The 20,691-nt window shown below is 33.5% G+C and overlaps 3 protein-coding genes and 1 pseudogene across 4 annotated transcripts; 2 read left to right on the forward strand and 2 right to left on the reverse strand.

Annotated features, from left to right (window-relative positions):
• The first annotated feature begins 2,155 nt into the window (after positions 1 to 2,155).
• Positions 2,156 to 3,622, forward strand: LOC106299173. Of its 2 annotated transcripts, XM_013735301.1 has the most exons (6): positions 2,156 to 2,247; positions 2,448 to 2,638; positions 2,727 to 2,803; positions 2,922 to 3,013; positions 3,082 to 3,193; positions 3,294 to 3,622. In XM_013735301.1, the coding sequence occupies exons 3-6, from the start codon at positions 2,735 to 2,737 to the stop codon at positions 3,456 to 3,458; spliced, it is 438 nt and encodes a 145-aa protein (XP_013590755.1). In that variant the 5' UTR covers positions 2,156 to 2,247; positions 2,448 to 2,638; positions 2,727 to 2,734; the 3' UTR covers positions 3,459 to 3,622. The 2 variants fall into 2 exon arrangements, with proteins under 2 accessions (XP_013590755.1, XP_013590756.1); XM_013735302.1 differs by having other exon boundaries at positions 2,188 to 2,638.
• Positions 3,623 to 7,000: 3,378 nt separating this feature from the next.
• LOC106298704 lies at positions 7,001 to 7,208 on the reverse strand (annotated as a pseudogene).
• A 4,239-nt stretch (positions 7,209 to 11,447) lies between these two features.
• Positions 11,448 to 12,013, forward strand: LOC106298702. Its single transcript, XM_013734846.1, has one exon. It carries the CDS (start codon positions 11,571 to 11,573, stop codon positions 11,778 to 11,780), a length of 210 nt encoding a protein of 69 aa, XP_013590300.1. The 5' UTR covers positions 11,448 to 11,570; the 3' UTR covers positions 11,781 to 12,013.
• A 53-nt stretch (positions 12,014 to 12,066) lies between these two features.
• LOC106298703 lies at positions 12,067 to 12,653 on the reverse strand. Its single transcript, XM_013734847.1, has one exon. It carries the CDS (start codon positions 12,501 to 12,503, stop codon positions 12,294 to 12,296), a length of 210 nt encoding a protein of 69 aa, XP_013590301.1. The 5' UTR covers positions 12,504 to 12,653; the 3' UTR covers positions 12,067 to 12,293.
• Positions 12,654 to 20,691: the final 8,038 nt, after the last annotated feature.

The raw sequence follows: 20,691 nt of genomic DNA on the forward strand, positions 1-20,691 counted from the left end.
GCACGCGCTAGCCCCTCGGTATCACACCTTCTCTTTGCTGATGATAGCCTTTTCTTCTGTAAGGCGGAGCCCCGTGAATGTGAAGAAGTTATGAAAGTAGTCAGGAAGTATGGAAAAGCATCAGGTCAATGCATTAATTTTGAGAAGTCCTCATTACTCTTTGGTAAGAGGATCGCGGTGAATGATAGACAACAAATCAAAGACACTCTCGGGATTCAGAGTGAAGGGGGAATGGGAAAGTATCTGGGAATACCAGAAGATATTAGAGGATCCAAGTGCAAGCTTTTTGCTTTCCTAAAGGAAAAACTATCACATCGAGTGAACGGTTGGACAGGTAGGTGGCTATCGAAAGGAGGAAAGGAAGTTCTGATCAAATCTATTCTCTTAGCTCTTCCCACATACGTAATGTCAAGTTTCTTACTCCTTTTGGAGATTTGTGAGAACCTTGCAAGTGCCATTGCCCAGTTTTGGTGGAGTTCAAACCCGCCAAAAAGAGGGATTCACTGGGCTAAATGGGAAAAGATTTGTGCTCCTAGAGAGGAGGGTGGAGTGGGTTTCCGCATGATCCATGAATTTAATTTATCACTGCTAGCGAAACAACTCTGGTGCCTTTTTCAGTATCCCGATTCACTAGTAGCAAGAGTCCTCAAAGGGAAATATTACCGTCTCACTTCGCCTTTGCGAATCGCGGCGGTGGATAACCCATCCTACGTGTGGACGAGTATATCAGCAGCGAAGAAGCTCTTGCTTTTGGGTATTAGGAGTAAAGTGCACTCAGGATATGAAATCAATGTCTGGCAGGATCCATGGATTCCTTCGACTCCAGCTAGGCCGGCCCGCCCTAGGGTACCAGTCGTAAATCCAAAGATGCTTGTAAGTAGCCTTATAAGTTCGGAATCAAAGGAGTGGGATGCTAGGATACTGGCACAATATGTTGAGCAAGAGGATATACAGCTGATTATGAGTTTGGCCATAAGCCCAACACATCGCATAGATTCTTTCTGCTGGAGCTACACTAAAAATGGCCAATACACAGTTAAGTCTGGGTATTGGTTGCTACAAATATATTGGATGCGGAGGAGAAAGCTGAAGTCACACAACCTAGCATCACTGAACTTCAAGCCTTTGCTTGGAAAGTGAACGCACCTCAGAAAATTCGCCATCTTATATGGCAATTAATTTCGGGACATGTAGCAGTAACAAGGAACTTAATACGTCGTAATCTGCGGTGTGATGATTACTGCCCAAGATGTGGAGAGCCAGGGGAAAATGTAACCCATGCGATCTTTGAATGTCCCCCAGCGTTACAAGCATGGGAACTATCATCTACGCCGTCAAACCCCCAAACTTTCCCCATATCGAGTATGTACGCCAATATGGACTACCTTTTCTGGAGGAAAAATACAATTAGAAGGCCAGAAGATGATAGAGACCCTTATCCCTGGATAATCTGGTACATATGGAAGGCGATGAATGATAAGCTATTCAGGGAGATTGACAGGGACCCTCTCGAACTGGTCAGGTATGCAGAGAGTGAATGTCAGGCTTGGTATAATGCTAAGGAGTCTATACCTAATCCCCTACAGGCACCAAACACTGAAGTGGTACAAGCCTTAAGCTTGAATAATATGTGCATGGTGGATGGCTCTTGGACATCCACAGATCTATTCAGTGGAATTGGTTGGGTATGGAAGGATAACACGGGAAAGATTCAACTTATGGGAACACGGAATTTAAGGAGGCGGGAGACAGCACTACACTCGGAATTGGAAGCATTGAAATGGGCATTGGAAAGCATGCTTCAACATTCAAACTGCCAACACTTTGGTACAGATTGCAAGGACCTGATAGCTATGACAAAGGAACCCCAAGCCTGGCCAAAGTTTTCAACGGAGCTGGAAGCCATTCAAATCATCCTCATGTGTTATTCGGACTTCAAGATCACCTACGTGCCAAGAACACAAAATGAAATTGCTGATTCTTTAGCTAGGAATGCTCGATCTTTTCATAGATCTCTATGTTTTATTGGTTGTTCTATTCCGGTCTGGCTAACCAGACCACCTCATGTTTGAGTAATTGAATAGCCGACAAAAAAAAAAAAAAGCCCTAGAAGAACCGTGTGTTAGGCACACGTGTTCTAATTGTATTGGGCAGAGGAGTTTGAGAAGGAAACAAAAAAGCCAAGGCTCCCGACGAAGAAAAAATGCCAACGCTCCCGTTTCTCATGCAACTGAGTCCAATCGAAAGGTAAAGCTTTGTTGTTTTGTTTCTGTGTTTGAATCCTTCAATTATGTGTTTGAATCCTTCAATTATGGGTTTGAATCCTTCACCAGATTCTTATAAGTTTGTGTTTCTTGTTCTGACTATGGCATGAAGTCATTGTATTTCAAAAGTTAATGAATTGTAAGTTGGAATTTTCTTTGCTTATTATCTGAAATTCTGTGAAGAGTTTATCTGGATGCTCTTGTTACAAAGCCACGGTATGGACCAGAACACTGCAGATGGCTGAATACAGAACAATATCCTCTGTTTGAAGCCACGGTATGGACCAGATTGGTCTGGCCATGTCTCCACCGAGCAACAACTCTCTATGAGGACTGAATTATCATCAGAGCTACACGTACTCAAAATGTTCTCGGTAATATTGGCTACTGTGTTTAAACTACAAAAGCAAAAGGGTTTTCTTTTCTCTTTTATTCTGTAATCTGGTGTGATTTGGCTGGCAGATACCTGGATGGAGTGGCCTATCGAAGCAAGAGTGACATTACTTGGTGATGTCTATCCATTGTCAGAAGATGAACAGGTGAGCATCTAAATATTGCTAATATTTGTTTGCTTTTAGTTTAGGGGTTGAGTATACATGAATCTGACTTGCTAAAACATATGTATGTGTGATATATCTGGTTGTGGCTTGTTGGTAGGAGTGGGCACATAAGCAATATATCGCAAAGCACCCGCACGGGCTTTCAGAGCAATGGGGAAACTTCCACTATTTTAGAATGCAGAACATAAGGTTTTGTTTCTTAACTCATGCCTCCTAATCTACTTATCCACTCCATACTCAAATGTGAGCATTGGCAGTGATATATATTTCATTGGAGGGTTTGGAACGGTCGCATGGGTTGATGTCAAAGAGTATGAGGCTTTACAGCCTGATAAGATAGCCATCGATGGTGGAGAGCACAACCTCAAGGTGTGCTTTTTTCAGATTCAATAAAGTTGCCCCTCGAGTCTTGTCCTTTGGCAAATTGAAGTTAGCTCTTACTTTTCCCCTTTTTAAAAATTTGTGGTAGGAACTAAATGCCATCTTCTCAAAGCCGCTTAGAGAGCTACTGGCTTCTGAATCAGAGGTAGACGATGCCGCTCTCATTTCTATAGATAGCAAAGGGATAGATGTACGGGTTCGTCAGGGTGTTGTTTGGTTCCTCTTTTTTGACTTTTTAGCTAAAGTTTTGTAGTTTGCTCTATGTATTTGGCCCTCCTTTTACAGAGTTACTAAATGGGGGTAAACACGACAATCTTGAAATAACAGGTTGAAATCCTGAGTTTAATAATATGTATTTCCATTTGTGGATTTGCAACGACTGCTACGTTGTGGAATGCAGTTGCTTGTTGTGGTAGTCATACACGCCAAGTCACGATTTTATACTTTGTCCAGGAAGATTTACAGAGAGCGTTGTAGTCGGATTCATCATATGGTGTATGGATCCATGTTCAAAATATTCATCTAAATCTAAAACAATTTCTATCCTGTAAACAATTTTTATAAACGATTTTCGTCTCATGACATTTTCTTTTCAAAACAATTTCGAAAGATCAATTGATGATAATTTTGATCAATATTTTAGTCAGCATTTTGATCAAACATTCGAGAATCTTTTCGTCGATTATGGTGGTCAAGAAGATGATAGGAAGGAAAGGAAAAAACAAGTTTATATCGAAAGAAATCTTTCAAATTATTATCGTTTATTTTACTAATCTTTGTTTTTATGTTTTTTTTTAAATCTATGTTTAAAATATTATCTTTTACAATGTTTTATTTAATAAATAAATTTTATCTTAATTAAACAATGTTTAATTTTTTTTAAGAATCCCTAAACAAGAGACTCCAATTGGAGCACAAAAATGCTGGTGTCTCTTAACTAGTTCTCTTAAGTAACATTTAATATTTAAAAATCATTAAGAGACCCAAAGTGAGTTTTTGGGTTAATGGTGCTGTAATGGGGTTTCATCTCAACTATTTGGCATCATTACTCGTTTTTGACTATGAATTTAATTGTGCAAGTGATTTGATAAAAAAAATATGATTTTGTAGTTAAGAATAATTTTTTTTTTTTTTTGAAAAAAATAGTTAAGAATAAAATTTTGCTCATTATTTTTTTCATCTACTATTTCATAATTAGTAAAATGATTTTTTTTGGGAAAATTGAAAAAAAATGGACACTTTGAACTTTTATTTGTCCTTTTAGGACTTTTCATATTTTTGGCAATTTCAGACATATTTTACCCTTCTTTTATGGGAAAAATAGTAAACTAAATTTTAAAAATGTAAAAAAATATGAAAACTATTGGAAACATAAATATGACAATATATATGTTTAATTTTTTTTTAAAAAAAATGGAATCATATTTTATTTTATCTTCTAGATACAATTAGAATACTCATTCTGGTTATCTACTTAGTCTATAAATGGTATACTAAGTTTTAAACATAGATAAACTAACATTTCTTGTATATTCTAACCAAGCTAGAATTTGTTACGTTATAATCAAGAAAGATGTCTTCAGTTTACCTACAGCTTGATAACGACATATAGCTACAACTCAATGATATAGCTTGGCTATATTACGTGCCATAACATGTTCATCAAAATCCCCAGATTACCATGTATGATCCTAGCGCCAGTACCACGTCCTCTTGACAGTGGCTACAACAAACCTCAGTTTTAGAATTGATTTTGATGAGTCAAGGACATTGTACCCCTATTGCTGGGGAGGCTCAGCTAAGTGATTCTACTTGTAATGAAGTTTTCTTCCACTGTCGCACATAAAAAAAGTTGAACTTTAACCAGATTAATATTTGGCAATATGAAGGTACATAACAAAACTGAATCAATTTCTGCAACCTGAAACTTTTGTGTGCAACGACAGGTCCTTATTTTCTGAGGAACACTGTAATATTGGAGCATGAGTGTAACCAAATCTATGATAAATAATGACAACAACTGAACAATATTGAATCAAACAGCAAGCTTAAGTTTCTTCTATGCTGTTGGAAAATGTAATTCTAGTTTTCCTCTCTCTCCATGTGCTCAGGTGATTAACTGTATAAGAAACAGCTAAACAATACGCAGCAATGACATCTGTTAGATATATTGTTGGTTTACGTATGCCTGTCGAAGAACGTCTCTATGAGTACAGAGAAAGTTGCAAAGCCAGCACAGCCTATACACGCAGCTTTGGCCCACCTGAAACAAAATCAAATTCATCAAAATCCCCAGAGACGCAACGTATAATGACAAAAATCTCTTGAAAGAGAGCATGTGAAATGTCAAAGGAACAAAATCAACTACGAGACTTCAGTTTGAGAATCAAAGATTTTGAGAAATTTGATGGAAGAACACTTCGATTTGGAATTGACCCGTCCGACGAAACTAATCGAGGAAGAAGACTTTGATTTTGTTGTTTCTTCAGTGAGATAGAAGAGAAAGATGACGAAAACGAGGTTAGATACTAGGGCAGACGAAGAGCTCGGCGGAGAAGACAAGGGCAGATGAAGAACCCTAAATCGCCATGGGAGAAGCTTCTAGGCGGAGAAGACGAGGTAAAAAAAAAGGAATTAGGGGATCGATATCTTAACATGTGTCCCTCTTTTGTTCTCTCATTTTTTTTCTTTTGTTTTTAACTTTTTAACTATTTTAACTATTAAATCTATTACGAAAATTATCAGATAATTATTACTTATAATTATAATTCAACTTAATTGATTAATTTAAGGGTATTATGGTATTTACAGGAATTAAAATCTTATTTTCCTAAAAAATGTTGCGGAAATCTTAAGGGGACAAATCCAAGTTCAAAGTGTCTCTTTTTTTTAACTGAATGCAAAATTTATTCCAACCACAAAAATCTTTATTTTACACCAAGTGTGGCCTTTTTACATCAATTTGTTTGACCATCTTTATTTCATTCATCAAATTATCCATCTTTATACTAACGTATGGATCTTTTGTGTTATCCGCAAGCCATGTTTCCCCAGATAGAGCTAAATTGCTCGGAATTTTCTCACAAATACACAGATATGGATCACTACATATATTAGTTATAACGTGTTTGAATCGAGACTGTCGATAAACTAGTAAAGAGAAAAAGGACGAGTTCTCGTCGGTGGGTCAAAACAAAGACGTGTTTTATTAGATCAAGGAGTCGAAATGGAGTTACAAAAGGGGAAAAGAGAGTGATCGGAATTAGTCCGGCGAAAGCTAGTTCGTCGAACCGTACAAGTCGGCGAGACGATAAGATATGAAACCCTAGATCTAGCCGAAAGTGAGTGTAGTAATTTGCGGATCCCCTCATTGTTGCCTCTTCTCCTCCATTTATAGACGGTCTCCTGTTGACCTAATTTGCCTTGACCTAACGGGCCTTCTCGACGATTGGGCCGAGATGTCGGGCCGCTGAACCGAGTCGTCGAGCCGATTACTTACGGTCATTCGCTATGTCGGCTAAAAGTAGTCTGAAGTCGAGACGACTACTGGTTCGCGAGTCGACGAGCCGAGCTCACCTGTTTTGATCATGTGAGGACAATTATCAAGTGGGCCTTTTGGCAGGGTCAGGCCCATACCCAACATAACGTATTTGCTGAGAAGGTAAAAATATTTAGAGAATTAAGAAGAGGAACAAGGAAAGAAGTACGAAAATTCATAAAACAAAGCCTTACTAATAAACCCAATACCTAGCACAAACAAAGGCTAGCACATGAGTGTAATATTTTGAGCTGAAGCTAAGCATAGACATGGATGTTGAGAACGACTAGAAAGAGGATGAGAAAGAGACAGTAGAGAATGGTGTGGACGAAAATTGAAGCTAATGTCGTCTTCATGTTCATGAAATCCACCGGAGATTCTTTCCCTGGAAAACTGCGGGATTAGTCCCGGTGATAGGAACGCGAAAAGAGCCAAAGCTATCAACGGTGCAGCCCAATCATGCATATCTTCTTACAACGACCAGAGCAAATAACAAAAGAAAGAGAGTAAGAACACAGCTTTAGAAAGTGGAAGTTTGGTTGTGGAAGAATTGAGAATAATGGGGGTTTCGGCGTTAAGAGAATACGAATCCAATAAAGTTTCTTTACAAATAAAGGAAGAGAGAGAATTACGAGGGTAAAGTTAATAAATAAAAAGGCTCCTCAGGTAATAAAAATAAGATTTGTCTATAGAAAGACCCAAGTAATACAATAAGATAAATGCTTAAAATGTATGATATATGGACAGTCTTGTGGTGAATGGTGAATTGGTGATCAATAAATATACATGCCACTTCTGAAATTCTATGTGGAATTTTAGCAAAAAAAAAAAAAAAAAATTATATGTGGAATTTTAGCAAAAAAAAAAAAAAATTCTATGTGGAGGAGTTTTGTTACACATATGTCTTGCAATCTGAGTCATGAAATTTATTTGAAAGGGAAAAAAAACAAGTAGTAGATGAGATGCAATAGATCCGTTAAAGAGAGAACTATATATTTCTTCTTTTTCGATTGACATATATATTCTATAAAATTTGGTGATAATCAATTATATTGGTGTATCTTATCTATTAAAACAGAAGTCACAACCTTGACTCATGTGTGATTTTTTAAATTGGATCATTTCTTAGATTCTTACTTTTAATAAATTTTAATAATATCATAACAATAATTGTATCTGCATTTTAGTCTTTTGTTTCTCTAAACAACTAACTAAATTGTTATTGATATATTTTCCTGATTTCTTTCCTAAACATATGCTTCATTTTAATTTTAACGTGAAATATTTAAATTTGTTGATTTACTAACTAAAATATAACCATGATTTTTAATTTTACATAAGAGAAGCATTATAGAACATATGTTTTTGTCTAGAGTTAAGAAGCATTATAATACACATTATTCATATAGCTTTTAAGATCATATGATACAACAAACTATAAGACAATAAATATAAATTAAATAAGGGGCAAATATATAGTAACACATACACGTAAATAATCTGTGTTACTTTTATACTATGGTGTATAGTTTATATATAGTAACACGTACACGTAAATAATCCATGTTATTTTTATACTATGGTGTATAGTTTATAATGTTCTTATATTTTGAACATTCAATACGGATTGATATATATATTTTTAATGACATTTTTTTGTTATACTTATACTTCTATACTATTAAGACATATAAACATAAGTATTATAAAAATATATAACACTAAATTACGTTAAATTATTAATAAAATTTTGCTATATAAAAAAATAATTTTTTAATATAGAAAGAAAAATCCGCTCGGTTGTGCGGGTCAAGATCTAGTTCTATTTATAGTGATTCTTTTTTTTCGAGAAAGGGCTTTATTTATAATGATTCTTTATATCGAGATAACACAACGTGTAACTTATTATATCTACACGCAGTTTAATCTTTTGTGCGTATATTAAATTAATCTATAATTTAGGTCAGGCAAATACCAAAATCAGTATAAGATAGAATAACAAAAAGTAATTAAAGAAATAACTTTTCAAGATATCAAACAAAATATATCTACTTTTAACTTGACTACGCGTTTACACTTGTTTTTTTCAAGATATCAAACACAAAAATTATTGTATTATTTTTATACTAGTGGTTAATTATATATTTTATAATTTTTTTCAAATAATTTTTTTTTTATAAAAAGTTGTAGGTTTAGGATTTAATGATTAGGTTTGGGATTTATTATTAATGGATAGTGCAAAGTTAAAATTTATAATTTAATATAAATCCTTTCGAAATTTATATCGGATGATATATGTATTTGGATATAAATATTGTTCGTTTACACACTATTAAATTAATATTTAGATGATGCAAATTCATAACATTTAAAAAAATCTAAATATTCAAAATGCAAAAATGTTGAATTTAGATGCAACATTTTCATCTCAAAATCCAAAAAAACTTTAATGCACTTCAATACAATATAAAATAAATAGTTTATATTAATAATAATAAGATATATGTTTATATATAAAACATTTAAATTGGAATTATTCTTCAAACTCTATTTTTTACAAAATTCATAAAACAGGAAAATATGATTTTCTCACCAAAACCAAAACGAAGTTTTCCTTTAAAATCACAAAACGCAATTCCCACGCAAAATAGTACGGCCAAAATGCTTCGAACACGTTTTTCCACAAAATCGTAATCTTAGATTTTTCGTCAAAACTACAAAATTGGTTTTTCGGTAAAAATCACAAAATCAAGTTTTTTCTGTTAAAACCATACAAAAAAAATTCTCCCAAAACCATTAAAAAAATTCCGTCAAAATCACAAAATCACATTTTGTAACCAAAACCTTAAAATCCGATTTTCTAGCCAAAAAAAAAAAATTCACCCAAAACAACAAATCACGTTATTAGCCTTCAAAATTATTCGATAAAAATGAAAAACATGTTTTCCGTCAAAATCGTAAAATAATGTTTTCGCTAAAACCATAAAATTGACTTTGCTCACCATAACCACAAAATTTGGGATATCCAGCCAAAATCAGAAAGTTGAGTTTTCTACCAAAACCGCAAAATCATGTTTTTGAGCCATAACCGCAAAATCACATTTTCTTGTTAAAATTGCAAATCACGTTTGTCCGCAAAATCGTAAAGTCAGTTTTTCCTACCAAAACTGCAAATTCATATTTTTCGTCAAAACTACAAAATCATGTTTTACGCCAAAACTTTAAAATTGGATTTTATGTCAAACTGTAAAACTGGATTTTTCACCACAAACTTAATCAAAAATTTCAAATATTATTTAAATATAATTATTATTTTAAAAACATAACTGACACATATTTTTTAAGTAAAATATTTAATTAGTTATTAATTGAAAAATTACCAAAAATACTACATTCATAATACAATTTTTCATGTTTATACTAACTACTTCTACTTTCATTTTTAAAGAGGAAAATATACATTTATAACTCTAGGTTTTTGGAATGTGAAATTTAAGATTCTAATAAATATATAAATAAATATTTAAAAAACTTATTTTTTAAAAAAAAATAGTTTCAAAAAGAATTTCCGAATTTCAATAAAAAAATTTGAAAATAAAAATTCAAAAAAATAAAAATAATAATAAAAAATTCAAATTTGAAAAAGTATAATTCGAAAACATGATTTTTTATTCAAATAATTATTTATTATATATAGAGACAACAAGGGTATAAGAGTATTTTGCATATTAATAAGAAGATATTTTTGAAAATATTTTTTTAGTGGTGGTAAACATGAATAATGGTACGAACAAAGTGGTAAACATGAAAATTCCCCTTATTAATTATAGAAATTATATTTTAAAGTTTTTAAGAAAATATATAAATGCTATGATAAATTAAAATTATGAACAACTTAGCATCTAGAAGTTTATGTATATGTAAATACAAAATATAAAACAAACACATTTGGATGTATCATCAAAATGTGATATTCAAATGCTACGTTTAGATACTGCACTCAAATACAAAAAGGAACATAGTCATAATATAATTGTTCTTTATTTAATAATGTTGTTTTAGAGATTTTTAATTTATATATTTTCTCATAAAATTTTAATGTTATTTTTAATATTTGTCCTCTTTATTTTATAGGAGATCAAAACGTATAAATAATTTTGTAAAAGAATTATTCTTATTCTAATTTTTTTTCCTTTATTTTTGTTACAAATTATTTCCATGTTAGAAACAATTAGTGACATAAAAAAAAGACAATTCTATCAAGTAGCCTCTTTTAACTTTTTGTCACAAAAATAGTTCTCAAGAACAAAAATACCAAAATAACATTTTTTATTTTGAAAATTTTAGTTTTAATTTTTTATTTTTTAAAATTTAAAACCTTAAACCCTAAACCTTCCTCTTTAACTCTAAACACTAAATCTAGATTAGTTAACCCTAGGATAAAAATACATTTTTATTTTTTAATAAAATTTATTTTGGTCAATTTCTTTATTGAAGACTATTTTTGTGATAAAAACTTAAAAATGATTATTTTTGGAAATTTCTCTAAAAAAATAACCGGATGACTTTTTCACTTCAGACTAGAATAATCAAATATCTTTTTCATTCCTATAATATATATATGAAATACGTTGAAAACATATTTACGAGATTTTTTTTTTTTGGACAAATCATATTTACGAGATTATTCTAAACTTAGCCAAAAAGAAAAGGAAAAACAATCAGAGTTGGCCTTATTAGCTCAGCATCTCCACTTTTTTTCTCTCTCTGTCAACACCGCTTTATCGAAAAAAGGAGTCACCTTTGCGTTTTCTACTTTCATCGGAAATGGCGGATTGGGCTACGGTTCTTGTCGGAGTCGTGTTGTTCGTGATGCTCTCTCCAGGACTCCTCTTCTCATTGCCGGGACATCACCGGACGCTAGATCTCGGCGGCATGAAGACCAACGGCAAAGCAATCGCCGTTCACACACTCATCTTCTTCGCTGCTTACACGATCTTGATCCTCGCTGTCAATCTCCACATCACCACCGGCTGATTTAGAGCTTTTATTGGGGGAGTTTCCGGTTAAATGAAGGTAACCCTTCATTGAATCTGGGGGGTTACAGGAATCTTCTTAGATTTGGATATCTGTTTAGTTTCACTTTTACGTAATCTGTTTTATAGTCTGATACTTGTTCCAGACCGAACATTAACTTGTTGTGTTGTTCATGTTCATTGTGTTTTACTGAAAGTGTATTAAAGAATCAGACATTAATGAAAAAAAATTGTGGAAACAATCGAGATGAAGATGCTTTATGTTGGTTATTACATGCCATAGTCACAAGAGCTCACAAATGTCTTATACTAATTGTTTTGTGATGGGAAGTACTTCAAGGTTCGAAATTAAATGTAGGAAAATACAAAATTACAGATTATTTATTTGTATACAACCATTTGTTGTCAATCTGTTTGAAACACTATTACCCAAGAATCAGAGATTATCAAAGTAAAATAGCGGAAAAAGGCAAACTTTGAATCCAAAGAAGCTTATCTGTGTTACACTAAAATATCAGAAATGGATGTGAATTTGTATGGCAATGATCAAGATAGTCAGTATACAGAAATATATAATGGCGTGGACCAAAATCGAAATGCCGCTTGTGCTCATGTTACCAAACTCCATCACTCTTGTCCTTGCCGGTAGCTGAAAGAGCAATCCTGGTGAGAGTAGAATGAACAGAGCTACTGCTACAATCACAGGTCCCCAGTCTGCACTCATATCTTCACAAACTCTGGAACCTGAAACGTGTGTTTTTGTGTAGCAAGTTCTTGTTCTTGCAGATGGGAGATTAAAGCTTAAAAAGTAAAGAAGCTTGTTATGGTTTTATGTAGAGTAATAGGTTTCTTGGTGGCTAAGGAGAGAAACGAGTTTTTGATGCTAAGCTTTGTGAAGGCTACAAAGGAAAGGTATTCTTTACGTGGGTTTTAGTTCTTTTTGTTTTTAATTGTATATAAACTTTCTTTATTCATAAATTTTCAATCATTTGCTTCTTCTTTTTATGGTTTCTGTTATTTTATTTTTAACTAAACTGCTTTACAGATCGCGTTCTTGGTCTGTGTTTTTTTTTTTTTTTTGCTTTTGTTAAAGAATTGCTAAAAAAGTACATGATTGTGTACAGATGATTTCACCATATTCTTCAAGGGTCTAGTTTGATAGTTTTCTTCATAGGTTTAAATTTAGATTTTTGGTCAGTATAACGGAAACTGTGGTTCTGAGAGTAACCAGGAGTGAATATGGTAGGTTGGTACGAAAAATTGGCGATTGGTATTGGCTCTGACGATGAACATTGTGAAACTCCTTGCTTTCATGTTAAGCTATAAGTTTATAACCCTTAGGAACTAAATTATAAGTAGCCAAATTTTGACTCTCTCAAGTAGCTATGTCGGGGAAATACTTTTGAGTGACAAAATCTCGACTTGTTTGGTTCCAGGTCAACCGATATGCAGCCTGCCGATATGATGCACCATTCTGGTTCCACCGAATTCTACAAGCATCTCTATCTTGATTATCGAAAAGATCATCCCAATCCACGTCGTCGACACAAGCAGCATCCAGATTTGTAAGCTCGTCCAAGACCCTATAGACATCTACATTAGCCATTATCCCCTTTGCATGCACTAGTGATGTCAACTGAATATGTGTTATTTTCAAACATAATTCATTTTTTTTCATTTTTTTTTTGATGAAATGTTAAATTTATTGATCATCATAGGGCAAAAGAATAGTTATTTACAAAGAGAACCTAAAAAATGTTTATTGTATGAACCTATCTTTACCCAATATGGGCCAGGAACCACCTCCGCATCAACCCCTCCAGTCCTTTTTCTCATAGTATCTAGTAGATAGAAGCCGCTGCATGATTGTCTTCTCAATGATTCTCCCAAGTTGGGTCGCTGGTCTACTTCGCTGTGAGTGTCGCCTTTCATTTCTCTCTCGCCATACGTAATATACTGTGACTTGCAAAGCTAATCGCAGAAGGATAGAGACATGTCTGTCGTGTGCTACACTCAGAATTCGAGCCAGAATCTCGGCCCAGTCCGGTGAAGGAGCAGGACGCAGCAAAGAACCTATGACCTGCAGCCAGATTCCATAGGTATAAGGACAAGCAAAGAACAAGTGATCTCGTGACTCCTCTGGCTCGCCACAAAGAAGACACCCCTGCACTATCCCCTAGTCTCTCATTCTAGTCCCTGTAGAGAGCCTATCTTTGATAGCCAACCATGTGATAAAAGCATAACGAGGCACACCTTGCTTGAACCAAATTAGTTTAGACCAAGGCACTGTGTCGTATCGCGTACGAATCATGTTCCAAGTGTTGAAAGCAGAGAAAAACCTCTTGAACTCCTCCTCCCCGCTTTTCCATGTTACTATATCTTTGGCATTTTGCACTAGAGCCACTGGGAACTCCTTCACATGAGTGAGTACTCGTTCAATACTTCTATCTCTTGTCTGCCGAAACCTCCATTGTTGGTCTACTAGTACTTCAGCAATCATCGCCCTCCTTGCAATACCAAGTTTATGGGTTCTTCTCTCATCAATGACCTCAATCAAGCGACCCATAGGATGCCAAAGATCAGTCCAAAATACCACTGAGTTGCCACTCTGAACTTCAATACAAAGAAATTGTTTAGCTAAAGGTCTCAGCTGTAACAGCTTCTTCCAGATCCATGATCCCACTGCTCCAGCTTTAGCGTCCCAAAAAGACTCTCCTCTTAGTATAGTTTGCTTCACCCACTTAACCCAAAGCGAGTCTGAGCTAGTGAATAGCCGCCAGACAAGCTTCACATCAAAAACCACCAAGACATCACTTATTCTCCGAACTCCTAACCCTCCCTCTTCTTTAGTTTTGCAAACCTCACCCCAAGCCACTTTAGCTTTTGAAGTTATATTTGGAGATCCACTCCAGAGAAAAGCAGAACACATACTCTCAATCTCATCAATGCATCCTTGAGGGAGACTAAAAGCTGAACACCAAAAATTAGTCATGCTTGCGATAACTGAATTGATCAGCTGTAACCTTCCAGCAAAAGCTAGAGCTTTACTCATCGGCTGGATGTTGGTCCAGCCTACTACGAGGATCCCTCGGGCTGAGGAGTGTCCACATGAGTTCGTTGAGGTGTCTACACAGGAATCAAAACCTCTTTTCTATTCTGTCGAGAGTTCGGATTGCTAATCTAGCACGAATTTTTGCCAGCAATGGCTCATAATCACCTCTGGACATTGTTTTTGTTGTGAGAGGCAATCCGAGGTACTTAATGGGCAATCCGAGGTACATTTTCATATTAAGTGAACTTTAATGCAGTCATTTTGAGGTGTCGTCATCATAATAATTCTCAAAAAAATTTGGTGATGTGTCATAACCACAATTATTCTTATAAAAAATTGATGTGTTATTACTATATACATTTTCATATAACACATTAAATAAAATTCTTGTTTCCTTAATGAAAGTTCAGAAATTACATAATGTGATTTAAAATATATTTTATAAATAATGATGCTTAATAATAAAAATTTGATAACAATTTTTATAACTTTTATCATTTTTAATGTTATATTAATAAAATAAATTAAATAATCACATTAACCATATAATAAAAATAGATGTTTTCATATTTTTGAATTTTTTAAAAAAATTATAAATTACTAAAACTGTTAAAGTTCCATATTGAAAATTTTGTGATCACTGGTTTAAATTTTTATAATAAAAATATATAAATGATCATAAACAATATGAGTAGGAAACCTCATTTAATATATTTTCAAATTTAAAAAAACCTATATATATATTTATAATATTGTTTAAATTAAATTATATAACATCTTAAAATCCGTAACTCTTTTAATTTCAAAATTTTAGAAGCAATATTATACTTGAATTGAATTGAATTTTAAAATTAATCAATTTTAATATATTTAAATATCTTTTTTAATAATTTTTAAAAACTTAGATATTTAACAAATATTTTATAAAATATCTCATTCTGCTCTGGGTGTAGGTTATAACCTAATTAACTAATTATTTATTGTAAAGTCAACTAGAAAAACAACAAATAGTTTTTAATTTAACACACAAAACTTTGTTTAAAAGAAAACAAATGGTAAACAATGTTTTAACCAAGAGATCAATAAATAGAGTATTTAACGAAAATGTTGTGTTGATACGTGGTCCTTATCATCATCCTCATGCCTGACTAAGAGATCTCTTGCCAAAACCTTTTTATTCTGACAAATTTTTGAGATCCCACTTGAAGGTTTGGATGGACCAACACTAATATATAAGAGAGTTGAGTCAATCCACTTACCGCAAATTGGTTTTAAGTTAGAATACTATGATAACTTATCTTGGTATCAAAATGTGTGAATATAAACTCCCACGTCGGGAATTTTAATGAGACATAAATAATATATAAGAAACATGGCTCAATCAACCTATCGCTAATTTTGAATTGAAATCCCATAAAACTTAATACAAATCGAGTTATAGAATCTTTGCAGTTGATCTTTTGGGTTATGGAAGAAGGTCAAAACCAAACGACCAATTGAATATATTTAGAGAATAATTTTATATGATTTAGAAATCAGTGATATCTCAATATAAACTCAAAAGGTTTCACATAGGCATAGTAGTGGCTCACTCTTTAGGCTACGTTTTGGGTCTTGCCCTCGTCATTAAACACACTGGAGCTATCAAGCGTCTCACTCTCAGGGTTCTGTAAGTGAGTTATACATGTTTAGTTTTAACAATTTTCTGTTTCTAGAAATCAATTGATCATGAATGGAATTAATGTTTTATATCATTTATAGATCGGTTTATGGTCTCCTCTCTCTTGTGACATACTATATGAAACATGTTTTTCATGCTTTTGTTGTCGATAGTAAATATGGGAAGGAGAATTTAAACTAATTTCAAGAAAACAAACAAAGAAACATTAGTCTTTTAGTAGAACCAAAATCACAATATTGTGATTCAGATTGGTTTTATTTTTTATTTCTGATTTGGAATGTTGTAACAAGATTGAAAATGAATCTACTTAAGTTTGTGTTGTATGATATTTTTTCTATTAAAAGTTGGTCGAACTTAAAGACTCGTCCACTCCCTCACCCTTCCATCAACAACTTTTCCGTACATGAATCAAATGGCCCTAGCTGTTGCATTGATTTGAGCTCAAATGTTTACGTTTCATTAGGCTGGCCTAATGACTTAAGTGTACTGTTTTTGTACACGTTTGGATGTCTTCTTGATGTTAATTCTTTGCAAACTATTTCTTTCTGTTTTGTGATGAGTCTTGCTTTTTTTATGTGAACATAATTTGTAGCATTTTGATACTATAGAATTGATTACACATCACTATACACTTTATATTTGGTTCTTTGAGATATCACAATGCCGAGACTTTGAATCCATTGGTAGAGTCCAACAACACCTACACCTTCATTTTCAAAAGTTCTTTGGTGACATTTTGGAATCTTTTATTTAAATATATTGATGAATTAGGAATTTTGCGTACTCATGAAGATATCATGATTTTAATGGTGAATTATTTAAAATCGGTTTATTAGGAGGATCTCAATTGATAAGTAAGATCTCGTTGATTAGTAGGATCTCGATTGATTACAAGGAAATTGTATTGAAATTGTAAAATAAGGCAGTGAAATCGCTAAAGAAAATTTTAAAGCAATGAACTATAAACCCTAGATATATGCCGCTTCGTGTAGATTGTGAATGTCTCTACTTAAGATATTTCCCGCTATATTTATAAGATGGAATCAGCTAGGTCTTTCCTTTTCTCTTGGCCAAATTCCTTTTTCCTCAAACCGTCTTCACTATCCTTTGGGTTGAGTTCTTTACGTGATGGTCCCTGAATAGAGAACAAAACCGATTTCTAACGAGAAGTCCTCTTAGGTTCGCTGTGAGAGTCAAAGTCGACCTTGGTGAATTGCAACAAACATGCTTATGAAGAAAATGAACTCGAGACTTTGTGTCTTGAATGATTCTTGGATATAAATCATGGTTTACGAAAGATCTGGTTTGGATTCAATGTCTAACTAGTGAACCGATTATTCAGGAAGTTAAACCGACATTTTTCTCGGAATACAAAACGTCTTCTATCTTTTATGACAACAAGATCTTAGACCTAATGTTGGTTTACTTTGAGATTCACCCAATTTCTCTTATATAAGGAACAATGTCCCTTTTGTTTCTTCACTTCATCTGAAATCGAAAGGTATTTATCTTAAATTCTCACTTGCTTTTTTATTTTTTTCCGTTTATGTAGCCACCGTGCATTGTTTTAATTTCTTCGATATGCTCCAAGTTCTCCGTATATTCCTTAAGAAAAGATGTCTTCGATCCATAAATTTTCACAAAGAGGAAATTATAGTTTATGACTCAGATTCGGCCTCATATATATGAATTTGGTTCTTTACATGTTGTTACCTTGATGAATCGAGGGCATTCAACTGCTCTGAGAGATGTTAATGGTCTCGACTCAGTTCAACACTAGTTGATTCAATTTTCAGAAGAAATAATGCGGCCTGATGGTGAAGGTCAATTAGAGCCCAAAGAGAAACATCTTCCAACACATGAGCAAAAAAGACTAATAAGAGAAACAAGGCCATTTGTAAGGTACTACGGAGATGAGCATGTGAATGTTAAAGATGAAAGAGAACCTCGAACCTATAAGGAAGTGAAAATAGACACTCATGAGGATGCGTGGATAAAACTATGCAATATGAGATGCAGTCAATGCATGATAATCACTTATACGAGCTAGCGAAATTTCCGAAAGAAAAGATAGACTTGAAGAATAACTGGGTATACTAGATAAAATATGAGGATCTCGAAGCCTAGATATAAAGGTTCAGTTGGTCGTGAAAGGTTTTGACCAGAAAAAGGGCGTAGACTTTGAAAAAATATTCTCTCTAGTGGTGAAGATTTCTTTTATCCAAGTTGTCTTTGGTATAACAGCCGTTATAGACTTGGATATTGACTTGCATTGGCTTACAGTAGAAACTGGACTATGATATGTTTTTAGGGTGGGGAAATGACAAGCATTCTTCCATGAGAACAACGAAACAGCGCGATGTTATTTTCGATTTGTGTCGACAGGCCATAAACAATGAATGGGCCTCAGTGCCAAAGAAAAAAAAATGCGAGCAAGGACTAATCTGCGGTAAAATATTTTCGAAAACGATTCATTTAGGGTGGGGCACAATCCGATTTGTTCCATTGGTTCTATGTGGATAAAGAACCTGTTTGCAGTTTTATATGGGTTAAATATAGGAAAATTAGGTGATTTCTCTATAACCAAACAAAAACCCATAATTCATTATATAACCAAAATCACTCTCTTCTTCCCTCTTCCTATTTCTCTCTATCCTTTTTCTACAAAACTATTTTTTTTTTTTGGTTATGTCACAAATAAGCCCTAACTTCGAATCTACCATTTATTTAAGGGATTATCTGTGATATAACAAAAAAAAACTTTGAAGAAAACTGGTCAACACTCAACAGTTAATATGTTGGCTTCGATTAATATGAAAGAGAGAGATGCGTTTTCTTTTGGAGGTGGGAGTAATGTGATTCTCTGATCTGGTCCCTACTTCTTGATTGATTCGGTAACCTAAACCTTCTCAAGCTAAGAAGATACAAATAAGGAAGATAACCACATAAACTTGAACAACTAAACTCATATATAGTTACCAAAAAAAAAAAACTAAACTCATATATATATATATTTTGTAACAACTAAACTCATATATTACAAAGTAAAAAAAAAAGAACTTAGGGGATGATTGGTAAGCGCTGTAGCTTTATATTTTTTTGTTGTAGAATTTAATCTGTAGATTTATTTGCTGTAGCTTTCCTTGCTGTAGATTTCTAAAGCACTAATTTTTTGCTCTGGAAATAAAGCTCTCTACAGCCATATTTTGATTTTGCAGAGATTTTTTTGCTGTGAGTTTTTTAAAGAAAGCAAAGCTCGATTGGTTGACATATATAGCTGTAGATTAAATTTTGGCTGTCCAGAGCATCTACAGCCCCAACCAATCATCCCCTTATTCTTCTCTCGTCTTTCAACTGAAACAAGTCGTGGAATTAATCAAGTATAATACATTTGGAAACTTCTATATTTTACATGCTTTCTAGAATCTTATGACATTTTAAATTCAAATAATGGCATAGTACTAACTGAGACGTAAACAAATCATTTGTATAATAGTAGCTCGTGGCTTTTAATTTTTAGGTTTTCGCTAATAACCATGCTTCCCTTTTTCTATGGAACATTCTTACATTTTTAACCAGCTTTCAAAAAAAAAAAACATTCTTACATTTCTCATGAAAACAAACCTTTTTCTGAGTAATATCAAGATGTTTAGCAAAAACAAATAATTGTATCAAGATTGCATTCGCCGAGCGAACAAATTAGATAAATGTAAGAACAGTTGATATATCACTACAAGAAAACGTGCCCATAACAACGAACATTTACGACGAAAATATTTCGTCGTAAATTTACATGGTCTTTACAACGAAATTACGAGGAATCTAACTTTCGTCGTAAACGCCATGTAAATTTACGACGAACTGATTTCGTCGTAAACTCCATGTAAGTTTACGACGAATGTACGTGGAATGAGAAATACGTCGTAATCATTACATCGACATTACAACGAAGCATGTTACCGTTATATTTAGGTGAAAACGTGTATTCAATATGCTTTAACTTACTTAATTTCGTCGTAAAGTCGTTGTAAATAATATGTTAAAACCATGTAAAATCCATGTAAAATATTCCTTGTAAAATCGTTGTTATATTTCAACTACCCAACTCGAAAATTTCTCTATATATATGTCATTTCCCACAACTCTCTTCCTCACAACACACAAACGGGAGAAAAAAAA

Source organism: Brassica oleracea, chromosome C6 (assembly GCF_000695525.1).
Source record: "Brassica oleracea var. oleracea cultivar TO1000 chromosome C6, BOL, whole genome shotgun sequence".
Taxonomy (NCBI): Eukaryota; Viridiplantae; Streptophyta; class Magnoliopsida; order Brassicales; family Brassicaceae; genus Brassica; species Brassica oleracea.